The 25,888-nt window shown below is 37.6% G+C and overlaps 1 protein-coding gene across 1 annotated transcript in view; it reads left to right on the top strand.

Moving 5' to 3' along the window:
• TEX11 (testis expressed 11) overlaps positions 1 to 25,888 on the top strand; it is a 391,628-nt gene that overhangs the window by 274,935 nt on the left and 90,805 nt on the right. Inside the window, exons 20-24 of the mRNA XM_073227602.1 lie at positions 7,042 to 7,098; positions 9,293 to 9,333; positions 10,774 to 10,860; positions 12,276 to 12,346; positions 24,338 to 24,454. Of these exons, the coding sequence (XP_073083703.1) occupies positions 7,042 to 7,098; positions 9,293 to 9,333; positions 10,774 to 10,860; positions 12,276 to 12,346; positions 24,338 to 24,454 (373 nt within the window). The remainder of the gene's footprint in view (positions 1 to 7,041; positions 7,099 to 9,292; positions 9,334 to 10,773; positions 10,861 to 12,275; positions 12,347 to 24,337; positions 24,455 to 25,888) is intronic.

Raw genomic sequence — 25,888 nt, 5'->3', positions numbered from 1 at the left:
TATCCCTGGAATAAATCCTACTTGATCTTGGTGGATGATTTTTTTGATATATTTTTGATTTCGGTTTGATGATATTTTGTTGAGTATTTTTGTATCTATGTTCATCAAGGGATTTTGGTCTGTAATTTTCTCTTATTGTGGTGTCTTTGCCTGGTTTTCATATTAGAGTGATGCATGTCTCATAGAATGAGTTTGGAAGTATTCCCTCTTCTTCTACTCTTTGAAAAAGTTTAAGGAGGATGGGTATTAGGTCTTCACTAAATGTTTGATAAAATTCAGCCGTGAAGCCATCTCGTTCAGGGGTTTTGTTCCTAGGTAGGTTTTTGATTACCAGTTCAATTTCGTTGCTGGTAATTGGTCTGTTCAGATTTTGTTTCTTTCTGGGTCATCCTTGGAAGGCTTTACTTTTCTAGAAAGTTTTCCATTTCTTCTAGATTATCCAGTTTGTTAGCATGTAATTTTTCATAGTATTCTCGAATAATTTTTTGCATTTCTGTGGTGTCCAGAGTGACTTTTCCTTTCTCATTACTGATTCTGTTTATGTGTGTAGACTCTCTTTTTTTCTTGATAAATCTGGCTAAGGGTTTATGTATTTTGTTTATTTTCTCAAAGAACCAGCTCCTGTTTTCATTGATTCTTACTGTTGTTTTATTCTTCTCAATTTTATTTATTTCTGCTCTAATCTTTATTATGTCCTCCCTTCTACTGACTTTGGGCCTCATTTGTTCTTCTTTTTCTAGTTTCATTTATTGTGAGTTTAGACTGTTTATATGGGAGTATTTTTCTATCCTAAGGTAGGCCTCTATTGCAATATACATTCCCTTAGCACGGTCTTCACTGCATCCCACAGATTTTGCCGTGTTGAATCATTGTTGTCATTTATCTCTATATATTGCTTCATTGCTCTTTTTATGTGGTCATTGATCCATTGGTTACTTATGAGCATGTTGTTAAGCCTCTACTTGTTTGTGGGATTTTTCAGTTTCTTTGCATAATTTATTTCTAGTTTCCTACCTTTGTGGTCTGAGAAACTGGTTGGTACAATTACAGTCTTTTTTAATTTACTGAGTCTCTTTGTGACCTAGTATATGATCTAGTCTTGAAAATGCTCCATGTCCACCTGAGAAGAATGTGTATTTTGCTGCTTTTGGGTGTAGAGTTCTGTAGATGTCTGTTAGGTCCATCTGTTCTATTGTGTTGTTCAGTGCCTCTGTCTCCTTACTTATTTTGTGTCTGGTTTATCTGTCCTTCAGAGTGAGTGGTTTATTGAAGTATCCTAGAATGTATGCATTGCATTCTATTCCCCCTTTTAATTCTGTTAGTGTTTGCTTCACATATGTAGGTGCTCCTGTGTTGGGTGCATAGATATTTATAATGGTTATATTTTCTTGTTGGATTGACCCCTTTATCATTACATAATGTTCTTCTTTGTCTCTTTGTCTCTTGTAACTTTCTTTGTTTCTAAGTCTATTTTATCTGATATGAGTACTGCAACTTCTGCTTTTTTTCTCCCTATTAGTTGCAGGAAATATCTTTTCCCATCCCTGCACTTTTAGTCTATGTATGTCTTTGGATTTAAAGTGAGTCTCTTGTTGCCAGCATATAGATTGGTCTTGTTTTTTTTTTTTTTGGAAAGGTTTTTCTTTCTTTATTAAGGTATCATTGATATATACTTTTATGAAGGTTTCACATGATCAACATTGTGGTTACAACTTTCACCCATATTATCAAGTCCCGCTGATACCCCATTGCAATCACTGTGAAGTAAGATGCCACAGAGTCACTACTTGTCTTCACTGTGCTATACTGTCTTCCCTGTGACCCCTGCCACACCATGTGTACTAATCATAATGCCCTTTAATCCCCTTCTCCCTCCCTCTCCACCTACCCTTCCTCAACCCTCCCCTTTGGTAACTGCTAGTCCCTTCTTGAAGTGTCTGAGTCTCTTGCTGTTTTGTTCCTTCAGTTTTCTCTTTGTTCTTATGTGCCATAGATGAGTGAAATCATTTGAAACTTGTCTTTCTCCACCTGGCTTATTTCACTGAGCATAATACCCTCTAGCTCCATCCATGTTGTTACAAAGGATAGGATTTGTTTTCTTCTTATGGCTGAATAATATTCCATTGTGTGTATGTATCACATCTTCTTTATCCATTCATCTACTGATGGACACTTAGGTTGCTTCCATTTCTTGGCTATTGTAAATAGTGCTGCAATAAACATAGGGGTGCATCTGTCTTTTTCAAACTGGGCTCCTGCATTCTTAGGGTAAATTCCTAGAAGTAGAATTCCTGGGTCAAATGGTATTTCTATTTTAAGCATCTTGAGGAACCTCCATACTGCTTTCCACAATGGTTGAACTAATTTACATTCCCACCAACAGTATAGGAGGTGTCCCATTTCTCCATAACCTCGCCAACATTTGTTGTTGTTTATCTTTTGGATGGTGGAGATCCTTACTGGTGTGAGGTGATATCTCATTGTGGTTTTAATTTGCATTTCTCTGATGATTAGCAATGTGGAGCATCTTTTCATGTGTCTGTTGGCCATCTGAATTTCTTCTTTATAAAACTGTCTATTCAGCTCCTCTGCCCATTTTTTAATCGGATTATTTGCTTTTTGTTTGTTGAGGTGTGTGAGCTCTTTATATATTTTGGGTGTCAACCCTTTATCGGATCTGTCATTTATGAATATATTCTCCCATACTGTAGGATACCTTTTTGTTCTATTAATGGTGTCCTTTGCAGTACAGAAGCTTTTCAGCTTGATATAGTTCCACTTCTTCATTTTTGCTTTTGTTTTCCTTGCCCGAGGAGATATGTTCGTGAAGAAGTCACTCATGATTATGTCTAAGAGACTTTTGCCTATGTTTTTTTCTAAGAGTTTTATGTTTTCATGACTTACATTCAGGTCTTTGATCCATTTCGAATTTACTTTTGTGTGTGGGATTACACAGTGATCCAGTTTCATTCTGTTACATGTAGCTTTCCAGTTTTGAAATTGGTTTTGTTTTTTTATCCATTCAGTGACTCTGTGTCTTTTGATTGGTACATTCAGTCCATTTACATATAGGGTGATTATCGATAGGTATGTACTTATTGCCATTGCAGGCTTTAGATTCACGGTTACCAAAGGCTCAAGGGTAACTTCCTTACTATATAAGAGTCTAACTTAACTCACTTAGTATGCTGTTACTAACACAATCTAAAGGTTCTTTTTTTCTCCTCCTTTTTCTTCTTCCTACTGTCTTTATATATTAGGTATCATATTCTGTACTATTTGTCTATCCCTCAATTGACTTTGAGGGTAGTTGATTTAATTTTGCATTTGTTTGGTAATTAGCTGTTCTACTTTCTTTACTGTGGTTTTATTTCCTCTGGTGACAGCTATTAAACCTTTGGAACAGTTCCATCTATAGCAGTCCCTCCAAAATGCACTGTACCAATGGTTTGTGGGAGGCAGATTGTCTCAGCTTTTGCTTATCTAGAAATTGTTTAGTCCCTTTTTCAAATTTGAATGATAATCTTGCTGGATAAAGTAATCTTGGTTCGAGGCCTTTCTGCTTCATTGCATTAAATACATAATGTCACTCCCTTCTGGCCTCTAAGATTTCTGCTGAGAAGTGTGATGGTAGCCTAATGGGCTTTCCTTTGTATGTGATCTTATTTCTCTCTCTGGCTGCTGTTAGTAGTCTGTCCTTATCTTTGAACTTTGCCATTTTAATTACTGTATTTTTTGGTGTTGTCTTCCTTGGTGCCTTGTGTTGGGAGATCTTTGTACCTCCATGGCCTGATAGACTATCTCCTTCCCCAGATTGGGGAAGTTTTCAGAAATTACCTCCTCAAAGACATTTTCTATCCTTTTTTCCTCTCTTTCTCTGGTACCCCTATAATACAAATATTGTTCCACTTAGATTGGTCTCACAATTCTCTCAATATTCTTTCATTCTTAGAGGTAATTTTTTCTCTGTGTGCCTCAGCTTCTTTGTATTCCTCTTCTCTATTTTCTATTTCATTTATTGTCTCCTCCACTGTGTCTAATCTGCTTTTAAGACCTTTCATTGTATGTTTCATTTCTGATACTGTGTTCCATAATTAGTGGATCTCTGACCTGAATTCATTCCTGAGTTCTTGAATATTTGCCTGTACCTCCTTGAGCATGTTTATGATTTTTATTTTGAAATTTCTTTCAGGAAGATTCATGAGGTTGATTTCATTTGACTTTTTCTCTGGTGTATTTATAATTTTGCTTTGAACCAGATTCCTTTGATGTTTCATATTTGTATCTGGCACCCTCTAGTGCCCAAAAGCTCTACTCTTTGGAGCTGCTCAGCCCATGGAGCAATGTTGGGCATCACAGGGGAGCCTTGTTTGGTGCCTGTGGGGAGGAAAGAACTGTTTCCTGCTTTCCGACTGCTATGCCTGTTTCCACTGCCAGAACCGGTGGGCTGAGCACCCAGGTATTAGCCTCTATAGTTTCCATTTGTAGTTGCTGTAGGCAGGGTTTCCCTCTGGCTGGCCTAACGCCATGTCAGGATTTACCAGTTTGCAAGCCAGATGTGGGCTGCCAGGGAGGAAGGTGCAACCAGGTGCATATCATGGAGGGGGGACCTTGGAGCTGCGTAGCCAGCCAGGGGGCTGGAGCACCTGGAGACTGTGAACATTCCCAACCTGCTGGCAGAGTTCACATGGACAATTTTGTGTACCCATCCTTTCTCCTGAGCAGTAAGCTCTGTACAATCCTTGCCCCTTTAGCAGCCCTCTTGCTGTTAGGAAATCTCAGACTGTGCACCTTTCTTTTGTCCAAGAGCAGCTGTATATGGACCCCTTTTTTCCACAAGCAGCTATAATCTCAGTCTGTCCATGTATTCTGCCTGTCTTAGCTTTCCAACCCCCGTAATCACAAAAGCACTGTGTAATGTCGATTCGTGCTTCCAGAGCAGATCTCTAGAGCTAGGTGTTCAGCAGTCCCAGGCCTCCACGCCCTTCCTGCTCTGTTTCTCTTCTTCCCACCTGTGAGCTGGGCTTGGGGAAGGGCTTGGGGCCCTCTGGACCGTGGTTTGGTATGTCACCCTGTTCCATGAGGTTTATTCTTTTCCCTAATTGTATGTAGTCTGGCAGAGCCCTCTTTCCTGTTGCTCTTTCAGGATTAGTTGTATTAATTATATTTTCATATTATTTGTGGTTTTAGGCAGAAACCTCTGTCTCACCTTTCACGCCATCATCTTTCTTCAATCTTAGTATTTCAATATACAATCTTATGTTGGTTTCAAGTATACAACAGAGTTGTAGTTACTTGGAGCTGGTAACTAGTGCAGTTACTATCTATTAATGCAGAAAGATGTTACAGAATCACTGTGATCCCCATGCTGTACTATCATCCCTGTGTGTGATTGTGAATTATTGTTCCACTTGATCCCCTTCACTGTATTCCCCTTACCCCCCTGCACCCCAACCTCTCCCACTTGGTAACCACTAGTCACTTCTCAGTGTCTATGAGTCTACTGCTATTTTGTTCCTTCTGTTTTGTTTTATTTTTATACTCCACAAATAAGTGAAATCGTATAGTATTTGTCTCTACTTGGCTTATTTCACTCAGCAGAGTAATAATACCCTCTAGATCCATCCATGTTGTTGTAAATGGGAGGATTTATTTTCTTTTTATGGCTAAATAATATTCCATTGTATATATGTGCTACCTCTTCTTTATCCATTCATCTATTGATGGTATACTTATGTTGCTTGCTAATCCTGGCTATTACAAATAGTGTAGTAATAAACATAGAGGTGTATATATCTTTTCAAATCAGGGATTTTGTTTTCTTCAGATAAATTCCAAGGAGTGGAATTACTGGGTCAAATGATATTCCTATTTTTAGTTTTATGAGGAACTTCCATATTGCTTTCCACAGTGGCTCCACTAATTTACATTTCCACCAACAGTGTAGGAGGGTTCTTATTTTTCCACATCCTCTCCAGCATTTGTCATTTCTTGTCTTTCGGATAGTGGCCATCCTGTGGTCATCCTGGTGTGAGATGATATCTCAGTGTGGCTCTAATTTGCTTATCCCTGATGGTTAGCAGTGTGGAGCATATTTTCATGTACCTGTTCGCCATCTGTATTTCTTCTTTGCCTCCAGCTTTATTCTTTCACAAGATTGTTCTGATTCTTTGGGGTATTTTGTGGTTCCATATGAATTTTAAGATTTTTTGTCTATTTCTGTGAAAAACAGCACTGGAGATTTGATAGGTTTGCTTAATGTAAAAATAGCCATCAGTTGAGCCTGATTGTCCCCTTTTTCTTTTTCTATGATGGAAATGATTCATCAAAAGGAAAGTTTTACATATAATAGTGAGGCAGAGCAGAATGAGTTTAATACCTGATAACTCCTGGTGATGCAACTGAGAACATGCCAGTGGCAGTGATTAGAAACCAGAAGGCTCTCCTGTTTGTCAGCTGCACTTGAGGCCACACTTCTGAAGGGAAATGGAGTCACAGACATGAAAGTATCAGAAGGAATTTTGAGATACTTACATGCCTTTAGTTAGAAAAGTACCTAAAATTATTCAGTATAGATAGTATTTTCTAAAGTTTTTTAGGGTTTAGTTATAAGCTACACTATTTTGTTGATTTATCATTATGTTTTCATATCCCTTCAAAGAACCGTTATCCTAGTTTATGTGGAACCCAAGGCCAGTTCCAGGTTCTATTATAGAAATAAAAACATAAAGATTTGTACACTGTGCCTTATGTTCTATCTATCAGGTGATTTGTGGCAATGACACAAACTTTGGAACTATTTAAGAATTTGTCATAAGCAACACTTTTGTTTTTCCATTATTAAATTATTCTTCCAAAATTGTAATGGTTTCATTGTAACCTTTAAAACAATACAAGGTCTCTAAATAAAATGAAAGTATTCTCTTTCTTACCCTCTTTTTTCTCACTTCTGACTCAGGGGGTAGTCAAAGTTAACTCGATATATATTTCTTTCACATGTTTTTTCCTAAGTGTCATTTTTTCTGTTATTTTATCATATAGGTGTTTCTTTCGTCTTGCTGTTGCAAAAGTTTCTCAAATGCCAGAATCTGAAAACAAGTAAGTTATTTCAGCAGAAATTATGTATCCACCATTAGAAAAGTTATAACTTTCAGTGTAAACTTTGTGTTGAAAGGTGTATAATATAGTAGGTAAGATCATTTATAGGCTCTGGGGCCAATCTTCCTGGGTTCATATCCTGGTTCTGCCACTAATCAGATGAATTTCAGTTCCCCATCTGGATTGATGGTGAATTAATGATTATTAAAGATGTTGATGGTACATGGAGATTCATTCATTTGTTCACATAGAAACATTGTTGAAATTTGCCACAGTAAAAAGTTAAAAAATAAAAAGGAAACTCAAAGATTAAACCTTGTTAACTACTTGATTATAAGAGCTCCCTGAGGGCTAGGACTGTTTGTATTTATCTTTGTCTCTCTGGAAGCCAGGACAGTATCTGACATATAATGGCCACTTAATTTATTTCAGTGACTGAATATCAGTTCTTTACAAGAACTTTAGTGCTGGATTTACAAAGTGCTTCATATTCCATGTAATTGTGGCATACACTCAAACCCCACTCATTTAAACCAGTTTGGAGATTGAGAAAAAGAAAGAGATCTTGTTTAAATTAATGATAAACTTAAATTATAGACTATTTTAAAAATATACCTTTATTATAAAGTTTTCAAGTAAAATAAAGAACATCTGCTAGCAGTGTTTTCAGGCAGGGATCAGGTCCTGATTTAACAAATAGAGTAGACTAACTTGTAAAAAAAAGGCCTAATTCAATGGAGGAGACAAGGACTGAGTTCTAATTTCAGCTGTTTCATTAATTTCTGGTTTACCTTAGGCAATAACAGCTTATTTAACTTCTCTAAGCTTTATTTTCATCTGTTAAATAAAAAAAGCTGGACTGGATAATTTCTAAAATTTCCTTTCCTAAAAAATCCCATTGTTTTCTTTTTTTTTATTAAGGTATTGATATACACTCTCATGAAGGTTTCACATGAAAAACAATGTGGTAGTGCATTCAACCATATTATTGAGTTCCCCCTGATACCGCATTGCAGTCACTGTCCATCAGTGTAGTAAGATGCCACAGAGTCACTATTTGCCTTCTCTGTGCTACACTGTCTTCCCCATAAAATCCCATGGTTTTCAATTAGTAGTATCCACCTAAGTATTAACAACTGTGTGCTAAAATTTTTTAAAGCAGCTAGTTTCTTAAATAGACTGTACATCCATTTCCATGTCCTCTGTTTCCATTTATACTGTTTATTTGCATTGATGGACCCTTCTTAGATTACTTTATGTAGTCACTGAATTAGATAGTAAAGAAGTCAACTTTAGCTCAGCTGAAATTCAAGTTAATAAAATTTACTGTAAAAAGTTATTTTATGTAAACCAGACTTCTAATATTTATCCCTGAGAAAGCTGCTACTTTTTCTGAAGCCATCTTTATTATATAATACTGGATACCCTCCTGATAAAGGCCAGTCTTATAGTATGCTCTACCCTACTTCCTGTAAACTTTCTTAGTTGAGTTTGCCAGTACTTCCATATACATTCCCTTTTTTAAGCAGAATGGGATGCACTTCTCTGTTAAAATTATGTACCCCTTAAAGGAGCTTGACAAAGGGTCAAGAAACCTGGGTAGTAGTCTTGACATTGTCATTAATTGCATGACCTTGGACAAATCATCCCCCATTTCCAGATCTGTTTCTTCATCTGTAAAATGAAGGGTCTGGATTGAATACATGGTTTTTAAACTATATACCTCAGAACCTTGGAAATTCTGTGGCACTGTCTCAGGGACTTGCAGGAAGGTGAAGCTCTAGGCTCCACCCACCACTGGTTCAACGAAAGCAGCTACAGTTTTATCTTTTCTTGCATATTAGAGTTCTGTAAAATTTTATTTGAAACAAGGGTTCCAATCACCCTCTTCAAATAAAAAGCTTGAAAAACACAGAAATCACTCTCTGTTCTCAAATTCTATGACCCTATAATGTAAAGCCTTACCAGCCAGTGAAATCTTTTGCTGAAAGTAGGTATAGATGGGGAAGAGTGAAGAACTATAAGGGAAGGGGGGATGAGGAACAGTATCCTATAGTGGGGAAAAACAGTGTTGAAATGATGGGTTGGGGCCTTGGCATGTCTCTCAGGCACAAATAGAGTCTCTTTTTGATACTTTTTTTTATAGTGAAGTTTTGGAACTATAGGACAATACTCTTTTATTATTTTTTTTTAGAAAGAAAGAAATGGGTAGACTTTTGACTTGCTTGAATATAGGTAAGTATCTCCTTGATTATTTTCAGTCTTTCATCTTTTCTCTATCCTCTATTAAATTCTCCAAGAACATTGAGCATATTGACTCAAACTTCATATTTGAGTTAAGCTTCATGTTTTTATTAACATTTGCCTCATTCATCTACCTTGGTTTCTTTATTCATAAGTGGATTTGCTCATTGCTAACATTTTAGCTCATTGCTAAAAGTTTGTCATTGCTAACATTCATCTCCAAATGTGATTTCAGCTCTGTTTTTATTCCAATTTCTCTTTTAAAGACATTTTCTTCCTTTCTTATTGCCTCTTAGTCCTAACCTAGAATAGAACAGGTGAAAAAAGGTGAAGACAAATAAAGATGTTATGAACCCTGCTAATTTTCATGTCCTCTGAATCAAACTCAGATTGTTTACTCTGTTATTTTTGATCTGTCCATCTGTCTACCCAAGCATGTATCATCTCCCCTAGCTACTTATAATTATTCCCTGTCCACTTTATTCAGGCTAACTAACCTGATAGGTACATAGCATTCCTGTTTCCACCTTTATGCTTTCTTACATAGTGTCCCTTTTGCCTATCAGATCTTCCCATTTCTGCTACCCATGTACCAATCTCCTATGTCCAAAACACGTGAAAAAAATCCCTATCTTAGAAACTCTTCCATTTATTGCAGTAGTTCAGTTTTATATCTCAAATACCTGTCAACAAGGTATGAAATGTAGCAAAGTGGTTTAAAAGAGAAAAACTTTTCAGAGGAGAAAAACTTAGCTGGTTGACAGTCTTATCTCTCTGTCTAATGATAAGAATGAGTCTAAGATAAAATCATTGGATATGTAATAAATGCTTTCTGATGATGACACATGTTCTGGTTCTGTACTGCTTCCTGTGGGAGTTCAGTAAATAATATGCTGAACGATCGATACTCTTCCAATTCTCAATCTCCATTTCAGTCTTTTTAATGAAATGACTCTTCCTGTTCTATAATTCCTTACACTTAAATCATCTTTCTACCTCAGCTGGAGAATGATTGCTCTAATTAAAATTATAAACCTCTCCAAAGACATGTTTGTACCCCCAAATTTAAGCTAAGAGCTTCTTGGAGCTTGGTAGTGCATTTTTGTCATTTTGATTACTTTTGGTATGCACCCATGCACACACACAAAAAAAACTTTCTAAATTCAAACTCAATTTCTTTGCTGGTAATTGGTCTGTTTAGATTTTCTGTTTCTTCCTTGGTCAGTCTTGGAAGGTTGTATTTTTCTAGGAAGTTGTCCATTTCTTCTAGGTTTTCCACCTTGTTAGCATAGTTTTTTGTAGTATTCTCTAATAATTCTTTGTATTTCTGTGGGGTCCGTCATTTGTTCGACTGTATTTAATGCAGATTTAACAACTTTGCTAGAATATAAAGTGACAGACCTCAATATCAAATTTTCCTGTTTGATGTAGCACTCCCGAATCTTACTCAGATTTTTGATGGAGAAGCCTGGGCTTCAGACGCAAAGATTAATGAAGCTCACTGGTTTCGAAAAATAGGTAAAAGAAAATTCTGTTACTCTGGGAAACATTGTGGGGTGGTAGAATCAGACATGTGTGGTTCAAATTCTGGCTCTTTCATGTGTAGCTATGGGTACAGGAATAACTTGCTTAATCTCAGTTTCATTACTTACACAGCAGCAACACATATATTACTTCATAGGGATTTTAAGTGTTTTAAACGAAGCAGTTTATGTACCTGAAATATAGTGCTCAGTAAATACTAGTTTTCTTCCTTTTCTACAGAAATGAGTCTAAGATAAAATGATGAATTATAACTCAGATCCCCAAGGTTATGCTCTGAAAATTGGTCTAGAATGCCCAATTTATCTCCAAATATAATTCATCAAAAATAAAATACATGCAACAAAGAGTAGATGAAATCTCACAAAGTGTTGAGCAAAAGAAACCAGATAATGAGTACATATGGCATTATTCCATTTATATATAGTAAAAAAAATAGGCAAAGCTAATTTATGATGTTAGAACTCAGGATAGTGGTTCTGCTTGAAGTTGGACTGAAGAGTGTTAGTGGGGTTGCTTCTGAGTTTCTGGTAATGACCAAGATCTTTCTTGATCTGGATTGGTTTCATGGATATATTCACTTTGTGAAAATTCATCAAGCTGTACAGTTATGAGTTGTATAATTTACTTCATGTAGGTTTTATTTAAAAATTGTAGACACAATTACTATAGTGATAAGGAAGCAAGAGCAGTTAAGCAGCAATGCCACAAAGTAGACTGGTCCTACATGGACCTTTTTCTTCTTCATAGGGTTTACTGGGGCTCTAATCTAGGAGAAAAGTGATAAAATACAGCATTCTAGCTTTTAAGAAATGTATGCAAATAATGGAAAATAACAAACATGTGAACTATAGGTTTAATGAGTGATCTTTTGAAAGTTTGAAAAGTTATTTCCCAGTATTTCTTGTACAGAATCTTAATTTGATTTTCTAAGGTGGAGATCATGCTGAATGTTGCCTAATGAAGTCTTCCAATGCTTTACGGAAAATGTGAATTTTAGCAGTAGTTTCCTTCAACCCTTTATTCTTGTGTACCCCTGTTCTTTGCTGAATTTTAAATTCCTTTCACCAATTCTAGTTGGTCAGCTGCTTAGTGAGCCTCATTTTTTAGGTGGATGTCTGCCAACTAAAAATTTATTGCATGTCCCCAATCTTTATTAAAAAAATTTAGCACTAACTCCATTGGTCATTGGCCTAGAATTGAAGATTGGAAATGATAGAAGTCTCCAAATTTACCTTGAAAAAATTTCTCTAAAAACCTAAAAGTTACCTTTTCCAAGCCCTGAAAAATCCATTAGTATATCAGTATGAAAGATGTAGGTAGTAGGGATTATAATGGTACAGATTAAATAGTAGATTTTCATATTTACATTATTTCATGTAAACTTTCAGCTTGGAACTTGGCTGTACAATGTGACAGAGACCGAGTGACAATGAGAGAGTTTTTCATACTTTCTTATAAGGTAAGTCTCTACTAATAAGTGTCTTATGTATGGACCACAACAAGAATGTGACCACTATAGCTATAGTCAAACGCTAGGTATAGAGTGGGATTGGTTTTATATCTAGGAACTTTTGATATACAGGCATACCTCAGAGATATTCTGGGCTTAATTCGGGACCACCACAAGAAAGTGAATATCACAGTAAAGGAAGTCAAATGAATTAAAATTTTGTAGTGCATATAAAGTAATGTTTATACTGTAGCCTATTGTGTGCAATAGCATAACGTCTAAAAAATGTACATACCTTAATTTAAAATGCTTTATAGTTTTAAAAAGTGCTAACCATCATCTCAGCTTTCAGCAAGTCCTAATCTTTTTGCTGGTGGAGGGTCTTGCCTCCTTGTTAATGGCAGCTGACTGATCAGGGTGGTGGTTGCTGAAGGTTGAGGTGCCTGAGGTAACTTCTTAAAACAAGACAACAATAAAGTCTGTCACATCAATTGACTCTTCCCTCTATAAATGATTTCTCTGTAGTATACGATGCTGTTTGATAGCATTTTATCTACAGTAGAACTTCTTTCAAAATTGGAGTCAGTCCTCTCAAACCCTGCCACTGCTTCATCAACTGAGTTTATGTAATATTCCATATCCTTTGCTGTTATTTGAACAATCTTCATAGCATCTTTGCCAGGAGTAGATTCCATCTCAAGAAACCACTTTCTTCGCTCTTTCATAAGAAGCAACTCCTCAGCTGTTAAAGTTTTATCAAGAGATTGCAACAGTTCAGTCATGTCTTCAGGTTTTGGCTGTTTCCACCACATGTGCAGTTGCTTCCTGCACTGAAGTCTTGGATCCCTCACAGTCATCCATGATGGTTGGAATCCACTTCTTCCAAACCCCTGTTTGTGTTGATATTGTGTCCTCTTCTCATGAATCACTGTGGATAAAATGAGAGTTCCTGTGGCAAGGATTCTTACCTGGCCCTGGTTGACTAGCTCACTGCACACCAGTGGGCAATACATGGCTGTAGACTCTATAAAAGAGCTCCACCCAGTGCTCTGGATATGATATGGTGGCAGGGCTGCAAGGCTGCAAGAGAGCAGAACAGAGGCTGGACTGGTGGCAGCACCGAGGACAGAGGCCCAGAGGACAGCTGTGCAGGACAACTGTGCAGAGAGGCCCAGAGGATGGCTGTGCAGAACAACTGTGCAGAGAGGCTTGGAGGATGGCTGTGCAGAAAGAGGGGCCCAGAGGCAGAGACCACCTTGCTTCATGCAGACTCACTCTGAGTGAACGGGATTCTAGTGACTGACCTACCACCTGGAAATAAAGTTGGTGTAACCCTTTCACCCCAAGAACATTTTGCTGTCAATATCTTTGGTCACACTGAATCCATAGTGAACTTGCCTGGGGCTGAAACCCATTGGCAAGACAATCACCAATGTTCTTAATGACATCTAGTATGGTGAATCCTTTCCAGCAGGTGTTCAGTTTCCTTTGCCCATATCTCTCAGAAGAATCACTATCTGTGGTAGCTATAGACTTATGAAATATATTTCTTCAATAATAAGACTTGAAAGTAGAAATTACTCCTTGATCCATAGGCTACAGAATGGATTCTGTGTTAGCAGGCATGAAAACAATGTTAATCTCATTGTACATCTCTGTCAGAGTTCTGGGTGACCAGGTGCATTGTCAGTGAGCAGTTATATTTTGAAAGGAATCTTTTTTCTGAATGATACGTCTCAACAGTGGTCTTAAACTATTCAGTAAACCATGTTGTAAACAGATGTGCTGTCATCCAGGTTTGGCTGTTGCATTTATAGAGCACAGGCAGAGTAGATTTAGCATAATCCTTAAGGGCTTTAGGACTTGCAGAATAGTAAATGAGCCTTGACTTCCTCTTAGGGGCTAAATGCAGCTGGTGACTTAACAAGAGAGTCAGCCTGTCCATTGAAGCTTTGTAGCCAGGCATTGACTTCTCCTCTCTAGCTATAAAAGCCCTAGATGACATCTTTTTCCAGTAGAAGGCTATTTCATCTGCATTGAAAATCAGTTGTTCCATGTACCCACCTTTATTAACTATCTTAGCTAGATCTGGATAACTTGCTGCAGCTTCTAAGTCAGCACTTGCTGCTTCACCTGCACTTTGATGTTACAGACATGGCTTCTTTCCTTAAACCTCATGAACCAGCCTCTGCTAGCTTCATACTTTTCTTCTGCAGCCTTCTTAACCTCTCTTAGCCTTCATAGAATTGAAGTGACTTAGGGCCTTGCTCTAACATTAGGCTTTGGCTTAAGGGAATGTTGTGGCTGATTTGATCTTCTATCCAGACCACTAAAACTTTTCTGTATCAGCAGTAAGGCTGTTTTACTTTCTTATCATTCTTGTGTTCTCTGGAGGAACACTTTTTATTTCCTTCAAGCACTTTTATTTCCTTTGTGTTCACAACCTGGCTAACTGCTTAGTGCAAGAGGCTTACTTTTCCATGTCTCAGCTTTTGACATGTTTTTCTCACTAAGCTTAGGCATTTCTAGATTTTCATTTATAGTAAGAAACATGTGCATCTTCCCTTCACTTGAAGCCTTAGAGGCCATTGTAGATTATTAATTTGCCTACTAATTTCACTGTTGTTGTGTCTCAAGGAATAGAGAGATATGAAGTGAGGGAAAGAATTGGGAGAGATGGCCAGTCAGTGGACAGTCAGAACACAGACATTTATCAATGAAGTTTTCTGTTTTTTTTTTTTGGTTGGTTGGTTTTTTTTTAGGATGACAAAAATGCTTTATTTAAAAGTTACTAAAAATACATTTACTTGATATTAGTCTTATAAGGCTCTAAATATTTTTAAAATACAAGATACCTCTACAGCCAAACCTTGGATAAATATAATACCTAAAAAATACATTAAACCTACCATTCTACTCAGTATTGAGTATACAATCTTTTCCATGGGTTCCAGTATATCAGCAATCCCCACAGCAATGCAAAGGGACTGAAACTGACTAGATGTAGCTTTAGTTTAGGAAACAAAACAGGAGAGACCAAGATGAGTTTGATGCCTGACCATAAACACTAAGTCTTCCTTAGGCTCATTTTCATTGCCCACCAATCTCCTCCTAATGAGGCATATCATCTTTACTCCCCAAAACAGACCTTCTCAGCAGCTTCTCTTTAGCATTTTCCAAATTACTTTTTTTTTTGAGAGGGCATCTCTCATATTTATTGATCAAATGGTTGTTAACAACAATAAAATTCTGTATAGGGTAGTCAATGCTCAATGCACAATCATTAATCCATCTCAAGCCTAATTCTCGTCAGTCTCCAATCTTCTGAAGCATAACAAACAAGTTCTTACATGGTGAACAAATTCTTACATAGTGAATAAGTTATTACATGGTGAACAGTACAAGGGCAGTCATCACAGAAACTTGCAGTTTTGATCACGCATTATGAACTATAAACAATCAGGTCAAATATGAATATTTGTTTGATTTTTATACTTGATTTATATGTGGATCCCACATTTCTCCCTTTATTATTATTATTATTATTTTTTAATAAAATGCTGAAGTGGTAGGTAGATGCAAGATAAAGGTAGAAAACATAGTTTAGTGTTGTAAGAGAGCAATTGTATATGATCAGGTGTGTGCCTGTAGACTATGTGTTAATCCAAGCTAGACAAGGACATTAAAACATCCATGGATGCAGAAGATTTCTCTCAAAGCAGGGGGGGTGAGGTTCTAAGCCTCACCACTGTTGATCCCCAATTTCTCACCTGATGGCCCCCCTGCGACTGTGCCTGTCTTAGGTTGTTCCTCCCTTGAGGAATCTTACCCGTCTCTGGCTAACCAGTCATCTTCCGGGGCCATACAGGGAGATGTAAAGTTGGTAAGTGAGAGAGAAGCCATATTGTTTGAAAAGGTTACCTTTTTACTTCTTTGCAGATTTATGCCCTGTGGCTTCTATGCCCAGCATTTGTCTTGAGGTATCTTTACCACCGGGAGGAATTATGATACTCGGTAAATTCGATATGAGGCACGAATTCTATTTAAGGGTTGTAATTAGGAAGGAGAAGAAAAGCTATAGAGGTAGCAGACGGAAGAAAACATGGGAGGATTGATTATTTCTTTGACATATCTTCTTGTAGAGTAACTTAAGCATGTATAGGTTTTAACTACTAATTAAATTGCACACACACATTAACATAATAGGAATACAGTTACATAACCAAAGCAGATCTATAATTACCAGCCATCTCCAGTGAAGCCAAGAAAACCAGTTAGGCATCCCAGGCATTTATAAAAATTTGTCTATGATATGATGGATATTGTCCAAATGTACTTGAACAGTGTGAGAGAAATCAGACAAATTAAAACAACCCATTCCTGGGAACTGTTCACCTCCCATATGTTCTTTTAACAGTAGATAGTCTGTAGTCATAAGATTTTGGAGCGCTACAACTTGCACTTCTCCTAATTCTTGGTTGAGTTCCAACAGTATAGATCCAGTCAAATTTGTTGCTTTAATGAAAGCACAGGCCAGCTTAGATATCTCCTTCTTCATTGCAAGGCCAAGTCCAGGAACCGGTGGGAAGGATGCAGCTACAACTGCAGCATCGCCTGGATCTTTGTTGAGGTTTTTTGATGATCATCTTCTGGTATGACTCTTCCAGAGAGTGCTGATGTTGGAAGTTCTTCTTCATATCGTATCTTAGTTCATTTTCTGGATAGCCAAATTAGGCTTTGATCCTCTGTATAAACACAAACAGACCCTTTGCCCTCACATTGATATGCCCTTAATACCATGGTGTAGAACTCATTGGAGGTCACCACACAGGAACTGCTATTTTTTGTTGTTGTTGATATCATTAATCTACACTTACTTGATGAATATTATGTTTACTAGGCTCTCCCCTATACCAGGTCCCCCCTATAAACCCCTGTACATCAGCATAGCAAAATGTTGTAGAACCACTACTTGTCTTCTCTGTATTGTACAGCCCTTCCCTTTCTCCCCACCCCATGCATGCTAATCTTAAATCCCTCCCTTTTTTTCGCCCCCTTATCCCTCCCTACCCACCCATCCTCCCCAGTCCCTTTCCCTTTGGTACCTGTTAATCCATTCTTGGGTTCTGTGATTCTGCTGCTGTTTTGTTCCTTCAGTTTTTCCTTAGTTCTTATACTCCACAGATGAGTGAAATCATTTGGTATTTCTCTTTCTCTACTTGGCTTATTTCGATGAGCATAGTACCCTCCAGCTCCATCCATGTTGCTGCAAATGGTAGGATTTGCCCTCTTCTTATGGCTGAGTAGTATTCCATTGTGTATATGTACCACATCTTCTTTATCCATTCATCTATTGACAGACATTCAGGTTGCTTCCAATTCTTGGCTATTGTAAGTAGTGCTGCAATAAACATAGGGGTGCATCTGTCTTTCTCAAACTTGATTGCTGCATTCTTAGGGTAAATTCCTAGTAGTGGAATTCCTGGGTCAAATGGTAAGTCTGTTTTGAGAATTTTGGTGAACCTCCATACTGCTTTCCACAATGGTTGAACTAATTTACATTCCCACCAGCAGTGTAGGAGGGTTCCCCTTTCTCCACAGCCTCGCCAACATTTGTTGTTGTTTGTCTTTTGGATGGCAGACATCCTTACTGGTGTAAGGTGATACCTCATTGTAGTTTTAATTTGTATTTTTCTGATAATTAGCGATGTGGAGCATCTTTTCATGTGTCTGTTGACCATCTGTATTTCTTTTTTGGAGAGCTGTCTGTTCAGTTCCTCTACCAATTTTTTAATTGGATTATTTGTTTTTTGTTTTTTGAGGCATGTGAGCTCTTTATATATTCTGGATGTCAAGCCTTTATCAGATCTGTCATTTTCAAATATATTCTCCCATACTGTAGGGTTCCTTTTTGTTCTATTGATGGTGTCTTTTGCTGTATAGAAGCTTTTCAGCTTAATATAGTCTCACTTGTTCATTTTTGCTGTTGTTTTCCTTGCCCAGGGAGACATGTTCAAGAACAGGTCACTCATGTTTATGTCTAAAAGCTTTTTGCCTATGTTTTTTTCTAAGAGTTTTATGGCTTCATGACTTACATTCAGTTCTTTGATACATTTTGAATTTACTTTTGTGTATGGGGTTAGACAATGGTCCAGTTTCATTCTCCTACATGTAGCTGTCCTGTTTTGCCAGCACCATTTGTTGAAGAGACTGTCATTTCGCCACTGTTTGTCCATGGCTCCTTTATCAAATATTAATTGACCATATATGTCTGGGTTAATGTCTGGAGTCTCTAATCTGTTCCACTGGTCTGTGGCTCTGTTCTTGTGCCAGTACCAAATTGTCTTGATTACTATGGCTTTGTAGTAGAGCTTGAAGTTGGGGAGTGAGATCCCCCCTACTTTATTCTTCTTTCTCAGGATTGCTTTGGCTATTCGGGGTCTTTGGTGTTTCCATATGTATTTTTGAATTATTTGTTCCAGTTCATTGAAGAATGTTGCTGGTAATTTGATAGGGATTGCGTCAAATCTGTATATTGCTTTGGGCAGGATAGCCATTTTGATGATATTAATTCTTCCTAGCCATGAGCATGGGATGAGTTTCCATTTGTTAGTGTCCCCTTTAATTTCTCTTAAGAGTGACTTGTAGTTTTCAGGGTATAGGTCTTTCACTTCTTTGATTAGGTTTATTCCTAGGTATTTTATTCTTTTTGATGCAATTGTGAATGGAATTGTTTTCCTGATTTCTCTTTCTATTCGTTCATTGTTAGTGTATAGGAAAGCTACAGATTTCTGTGTGTTAATTTTGTATCCTGCAACTTTGTTGTATTCTGATATCACTTCTAGTAGTTTTGGAGTGGAGTCGTTAGGGTTTTTTATGTACAGTATCATATTATCTGCAAATAGTGACAGTTTAACTTCTTCTTTACCAATCTGGATTCCTTGTATTTCTTTGTTTTGTCTAATTGCCATGGCTAGGACCTCTACTACTATATTAAATAACAGTGGGGAGAGGTGGGGGGCTCGTAATTGGTTTGTTTAACTTTTATGTTTCTTCCTTGGTAAGTCTTGGAAGGTTGTATTTTTCTAGGAAGTTGTCCATTTCTTCTAGGTTTTCCAGCTTGTTGGCATATAGGTTTTCATAATAGTCTTTAATAATTCTTTGTATTTCTGTGGAGTCTGTCGTGATTATTCCATTCTGATTTCTTATGCTGTTGATTTGTGTTGATTCTCTTTTTCTCTTAATAAGTTTGGCTAGAGGCTTATCTATTTTGTTTATTTTCTCAAAGAACCAGCTCTTGGTTTCATTGATTTTTGCTATTGTTTTATTCTTCTCAATTTTATTTATTTCTTCTCTGATCTTTATTATGTCCCTCCTTCTGCTGACTTTAGGCCTCATTTGTTCTTTTTCCAGTTTTGATAATTGTGATGTTAGACTATTCATCTGGGATTGCTCTTCCTTCTTCAAGTGTGCCTGGATCGCTATATACTTTCCTCTTAAGACTGCTTTCACTGCGTCCCACAGAAGTTGGGGCTTTGTGTTGTTGTTGTCATTTGTTTCTATATATTCCTTGATCTCTATTTTGATTTGTTGATTGATCCATTGATTATTTAGAAGCATGTTTTTAAGCCTCCATGTGTTTGTGAGCCTTTTTGTTTTCTTTGTAGAATTTATTTCTGGTTTCATACCTTTGTGGTCTGAAAAGTTGGTTGGTAGAATTTCAATATTTTGGAATTTACTGAGGCTCTTTTTGTGAGCTAGTATGTAGTCTATTCTGGAGAGTGTTCCATGTGCACTTGTGAAGAATATATATCCTGTTGCTTTTGGATGTAGAGTTCTATAGATGTCTATTAGGTCCATCTGTTCTAGTGTGTTGTTCAGTGCCTCTGCGTCCTTACTTATTTTCTGCCTGGTGGATCTATCCTTTGGTGTGAGTGGTGTGTTGAAGTCTCCTAAAATGAATGCATTGCAGTCTATTTCCCCCTTTAGTTCTGTTAGTATTTGTTTCACATATGCTGGTGCTCCTGTGTTGGGTGCATATATATTTAGAATGGTTATATCCTCTTGTTGGACTGAGCCCTTTATCATTATGTAGTGTCCTTCTTTATCTCTTGTTACTTTCTTTGTTTTGAAGTCTATTTTGTCTAATATTAGTACTGCAACCCCTGCTTTCTTCTCACTGTTGTTTGCCTGAAATATGTTTTTCCATCCCTTGACTTTTAGTCTGTGCATGTCTTTGGGTTTGAGGTGAGTTTCTTGTAAGCAGCATATAGATTGGTCTTGCTTTTTTATCCATTCTATTACTCTGTATCTTTTGATTGGTGCATTAAGTCCATTTACATTTAGGGTGACAATTGAGAGATATGTACTTATTGCCATTGCAGGCTTTAAATTTGTGGTTACCAAAGGTTCAAGGTTAGCCGCTTTAGTATCTTACTGCCTAACTTAGCTTGCTCATTGAGCTGTTATACACACTGTATGGAGATTCTTTTCTTCTCTCCCTTCTTATTCCTCCTCCTCCATTCTTCGTATGTTGTGTGTTTTGTTCTGTGCTCTTTTTAGGAGTGCTGCCATCTAGAGTAGTCCCTGTAAGATGCCCTGTAGAGGTGGTTTGTGGGAAGCAAGTTCCCTCAGCTTTTGCTTGTCTGGGAATTGTTTAATCCCATCATCATATTTAAATGATAATCGTGCTGGATACAGTATCCTTGTTTCAAGGCCCTTCTGTTTCATTGCATTAAATATATCATGCCATTCTCTTCTGGCCTGTAGGGTTTCTGTCGAGAAGTCTGATGTTAGCCTGATGGGTTTTCCTTTATAGGTGACATTTTTCTCTCTAGCTGCCTTTAAAACACTTTCCTTGTCCTTGATCCTTGCCATTTTAATTATTATGTGTCTTGGTGTTGTCCTCCTTGGATCCTTTCTGTTGGGGGTTCTGTGTATTTCCGTGGTCTGTTCAATTACTTCCTCCCCCAGTTTGGGGAAGTTTTCAGCAATTATTTCTTCAAAGACACTTTCTATCACTTTTTTTCTCTCTTCTTCTTCTGGTACCGCTATAATATGGATATTGTTCCTTTTGGATTGGTCACATAGTTCTCTTTGTATTGTTTTGTTCCTGGAGATCCTTTTATCTCTCTCTATGTCAGCTTCTATATGTTCCTGTTCTCTGGTTTCTATTCCTTTAATGGCCTCTTGCATCTTATCCATTCTGCTTATAAATCCTTCCAGGGTTTTTTTCACTTCTGTAATCTCCTTCCTGGCATCTGTGATCTCCCTCTGGACTTCATCCCTTAGCTCTTGCATATTTCTCTGCATCTCTGTCAGCATGTTTATGATTTTTATTTTGAATTCTTTTTCAGGAATACTGTGTAGGTCTGTCTCCTTCTCAGGTGTTGACTCTGTGATCTTTGTCTGCCTGTAGTTTTGCCTTTTCATGGTGATAGAGATAGTTTGAAGAGCTGGTACGAGTGACAGCTGGAAGAGCTTTCCTTCTTGTTGGTTTGTGGCCTTCCTCTCCTGGGAGAATAGTGACCTCTATTGGCTTGTGCTTGGCAGCTGTGCACAGACAGGATTTCTGCTTCCTGCCCGGCTTCTATGGAGTTTATCTCTGCTGTTGTCGTGGGCGTGGCCTGGCTCGGGTTGCTGCTCCAAAATGGTGTAGCCGCGTTGGAGGGAGAGCGGCCGGGAGGCTATTCATCTCTGTAAGGGGCCTCTGTGCTCCCTGCTGCCCAGGGGTTTAGAGTGCCCAGAGAACCTGAGATTCCTTGCCTCTGGACTAAGTGTTCTGCCCTGCCCCTTTAAGACTTCCAAAAAGCACTCTCCAAACCAAAACAACAACAGCAACCAAAAAAATAATTAATTAATTAATTAATTTTAAAAAAAGAAAAAAGCACGATTTTCCTTGTCCTCCGGTGGCGGTCTCAGGCACCCGCTCACCAGTCTTGCTTCCCTGTTTCCCTAGTATTGGGGTCCCTGTCCCTTTAAGACTTCCAAAAAGCACTCGCCAAAAAAAAAAAAAAAAAAACAATGGCCGCTTCCGTTTCTTTGTTCACTGGCGTCGGCCTCAGGCACCCCCTCACCGGTCCTGCTGCCCTGTTTCCCTAGTATCCAGGACACCACGCATGCACTGTGTCTGCGCTCTGGTCCGGAATCCTGGGGCTGGGTTTTCAGCAGTCCTGGGCTCCTTCTGCCTCCCTGCTGACTCCTCTCCTCCCACCGGGAGCTGGGGGGAGGGGCGCTCGGGTCACGCTGGACCCGGACTTGTATCTTACCCCCTTCACGAGGTGCTGGTTTTTCTCAGGTGTGTATGTGGTCTGGATGTTGTCCTGTGTCCTCTGGTCTCTATTTTAGGAAGTATTGTCTTTGTTATATTTTCATAGATATATGTGATTTTGGGAGGAGATTTCTGCTGCTCTACTCACGCCACCATCTTGGCTCCACCTGCAAGTTTTGTGTTTTATAAGGGCATGGTTTGTGGCACTCCAAAACAATTCTAATAACAGCATCAAACATCACTGATCACAGATTACCATAACAAATAATAATAATGAAAAAGTTTGAAGTACTGTAAAAATAACCAAAATGCGACACATGAAGTGAGACATGAAGTGAGAAAATGCTGTTGGAAAAATGGCACAGATAGACTGGCTTGACAGTGTTACCACAAACCTTCAATTTGTAAAAAATGCAATATATACAAAGTACAATAAAATGAGGTGTGCCTGTATGTCTCAGCAGAATGACCTATGGAAAATTTGAACACTATAGGGTATAATAAGGAAACATGAGGCAGGTCACAAACAACAATCATGGAGTCTAAAGTTCTATCATAAGAGACTTATGCCTTTGCTTTTAAAGGAATTCCAGAGTATTATATTAAAATATAATTGTCTTTAGGAGGAGAATAATCTAAGAAGTTGCCAATTAAAACACTATTAGGAAGGAATGTGGGTACAAGTCTATAGAAATATAGAATAGGTAATGGGGAGAACAGGAAGAAAGGATGCTAAGCTTAGGCCTATTTTATAATTTTTCCTAGAGCAGGTTGTATGTGTAAAGATTCGTGAGCTTGTTTTACAATTGTAAACATTTTTAAATAGTCTTTACCTTCTAAGGCAGAGGTTGAAATCCAGAAAAAGGAAGAAGTATTAATGATAGAATAAAGGAAGAGGGGCTAAAAATATCCCTTATACACATTTGGAAGTACAGCTTAATTACAATGAGATAGATTAAATTTTAAGAGTTTTAGAACTGGAAGAAACTATAGAGATAATCTAACTTAGCACCCTCATTTTATATATGAGTAACCTGAGACCTAGAGAGAGTGCGTATCTTGAAATGCTGTTAAATCAATGACAGTGATGGCTATGATCACTAAACGTTTTGGGAGATTAAGAAGTAGTCTTTGGAAGTTTAGATTCAATTGCCATTTTAATTAAGTGGAATAAATTAATTTTAGTTTTGATGTTTTTGATAGTACTAGTAGGGTTCCATGTAAGAAGCCCGAGTAGCCTAGTACAAAGCTGGGATATTTTTTCTAATACTAGAGGACAAGGTTTAATGATGAGGTTATGCTTAATACCTGTCAAGATTCGACATTGTCTCTTTCAACCATGACAATATATGTACTGATTTCAGCTCTATACAGTGCAAAGGGGAAATCTCTTTGCCATGAGAAAAATCACTTAGAAATTACAACATAAACCAAGAAGTAAATCACTAGATAGAAATACAAGGCCAAATAACAGCACCTGTCGCTGGGAAATGTAGGAAAATTATGAAGAAATGAAGCTTTTTATCTCTTGAAAGGTGCTAAAAAAACAGTGGAAATAATATAAAAAATCTGTAAATCAGTGCTATAGTCTATGTCATTTTAAAGGTGAGATGTGCTTTTCCAGCTGAACTTTCTCATTCAGAGAGGATGTTGCTCATTTTCATTCTGACTGTTTGTGTTCACCTGGCAGAATCTCACTATTCATTGATGTTCTGGTTATTTCTTATCAGCTGTCCCAGTTTTGTCCTTCCAATCAAATAATTCTGACTGCACAGAAAACATGTTTACTTATGGCAGCTGCAGTTGATATAGAGCAAGGGAGAAATGCTTCAACAACTTTGGAACAGGTAATGTGCTACCTTCCACGAAATTACAGGAGTTCAGAGTGCTATTTGATATGTTTGCCTCTCTGATGCATATGTTTCATTCTCTTTAGAAAATCCTTTCCTCCATTCCAGCAGCATCTTGATTGAAAGGTTTGTAATGGCTAACTCCATCCTAAGGAGTCACATTTGGCTTGGCCTCTTTTAAAAAGATTGAATATCTCTTTCTTTAAAATGCCCCTTTCCATAGGCCACTCTTTCCAAATCTGTCTTTAAATATTCATCGTTATTATCTCCCTGTGATACGTGGTCCATACTAGTGTTTTCTCTATTTTTGTTTCCTTGTACACATTCTATAAAGAACTCGTCTACTTCCACAGCTTTGATAGCCATCTGAAATTATTTATTTGGCTTGTTTCTGTTCACACAAATGCATTTGCTTTCCTTGGCCTACATCCTTAAATATTTTATCATTAACTCAATTTTGACAACAAGAAGACAAAATTCCTGCCTTTGCCTCAATTCCACTTAGTTTCTTAAACTGTACCTTTCTTTGGGAGATGCCAACATCAGTGTCTCAGTCTTCCACACACCAGAGTATTGATGTGTCTTTAGCTCTTTACCTTCCTTTTTTCAAGCTAAGAAAATTGTCTCCAAGTTGGACCACTAGCACTTTTTGTATGATTTTACTATCTACATCTCTCTATTTTTTTATCCTACTTAAACAAAGAAAATTTCCCAATTTGCCATACTTGTCAGCTTCTTTTCTTTCCAGTTGATATAAAATCCTTGCTGTATGTGGTCTTCCTTCTGTTAATCTCTTATTCATGTGATTCCTCAGATCTGGAATAAACTCACCAGGTGCCTGCCAACATATTTTTTCCCTTATTTTCTCTTCCCTTGAGTTCAACTCAAAAAACATTTGAGTACCAAGCACTTTACTAGGTCCAGGGGATAAAGAAGACAAAGTCTGTCCTTAAGGAATAAAGGGGTCCCTTTTTAGAAACCTTTCCATTTTAAGAAGATGAAAAAAGAATCTATGTGCCCCAGAGCAAAGCCAAAACCAACAAGTAAGGGTAAATGTAATTTTTTTCCTCATTTAGGGTCTTTTGCTTTACTGGAAAATAGTAATCACATCTTGATTCTGCATAGTGCTTTTGACTTTTTTCAAATTTTTCCCTATAAGTTGGTAGTCCTGACGTGGTCACATTTTTTATGCCATTGAATAGAAATCAAACTGATGTATGGGAGATTTCACAAACTGTTCAGTACAATCCTTAATTATTTTATTTGTTTCTAAGAACTGTCCTTTTTTCTGTGTTCTTTCTCTTGCACACCCTTATGTTTCCTAAGAATTCTCTAACCTAGTAACTCTTTTATAATGTTCTTTGCTTTTCAAAGGATATTTATTTAGGTAATTGAAGATACACTTAAGCCTTTCACCATCTAGGTCTGGTC

This window comes from Manis javanica, chromosome X, assembly GCF_040802235.1.
Source record: "Manis javanica isolate MJ-LG chromosome X, MJ_LKY, whole genome shotgun sequence".
NCBI lineage: Eukaryota > Metazoa > Chordata > Mammalia > Pholidota > Manidae > Manis > Manis javanica.
The sequence above is the reverse complement of the archived record's forward strand: the minus strand, read 5'-3'. Positions and strand labels throughout refer to the sequence as shown.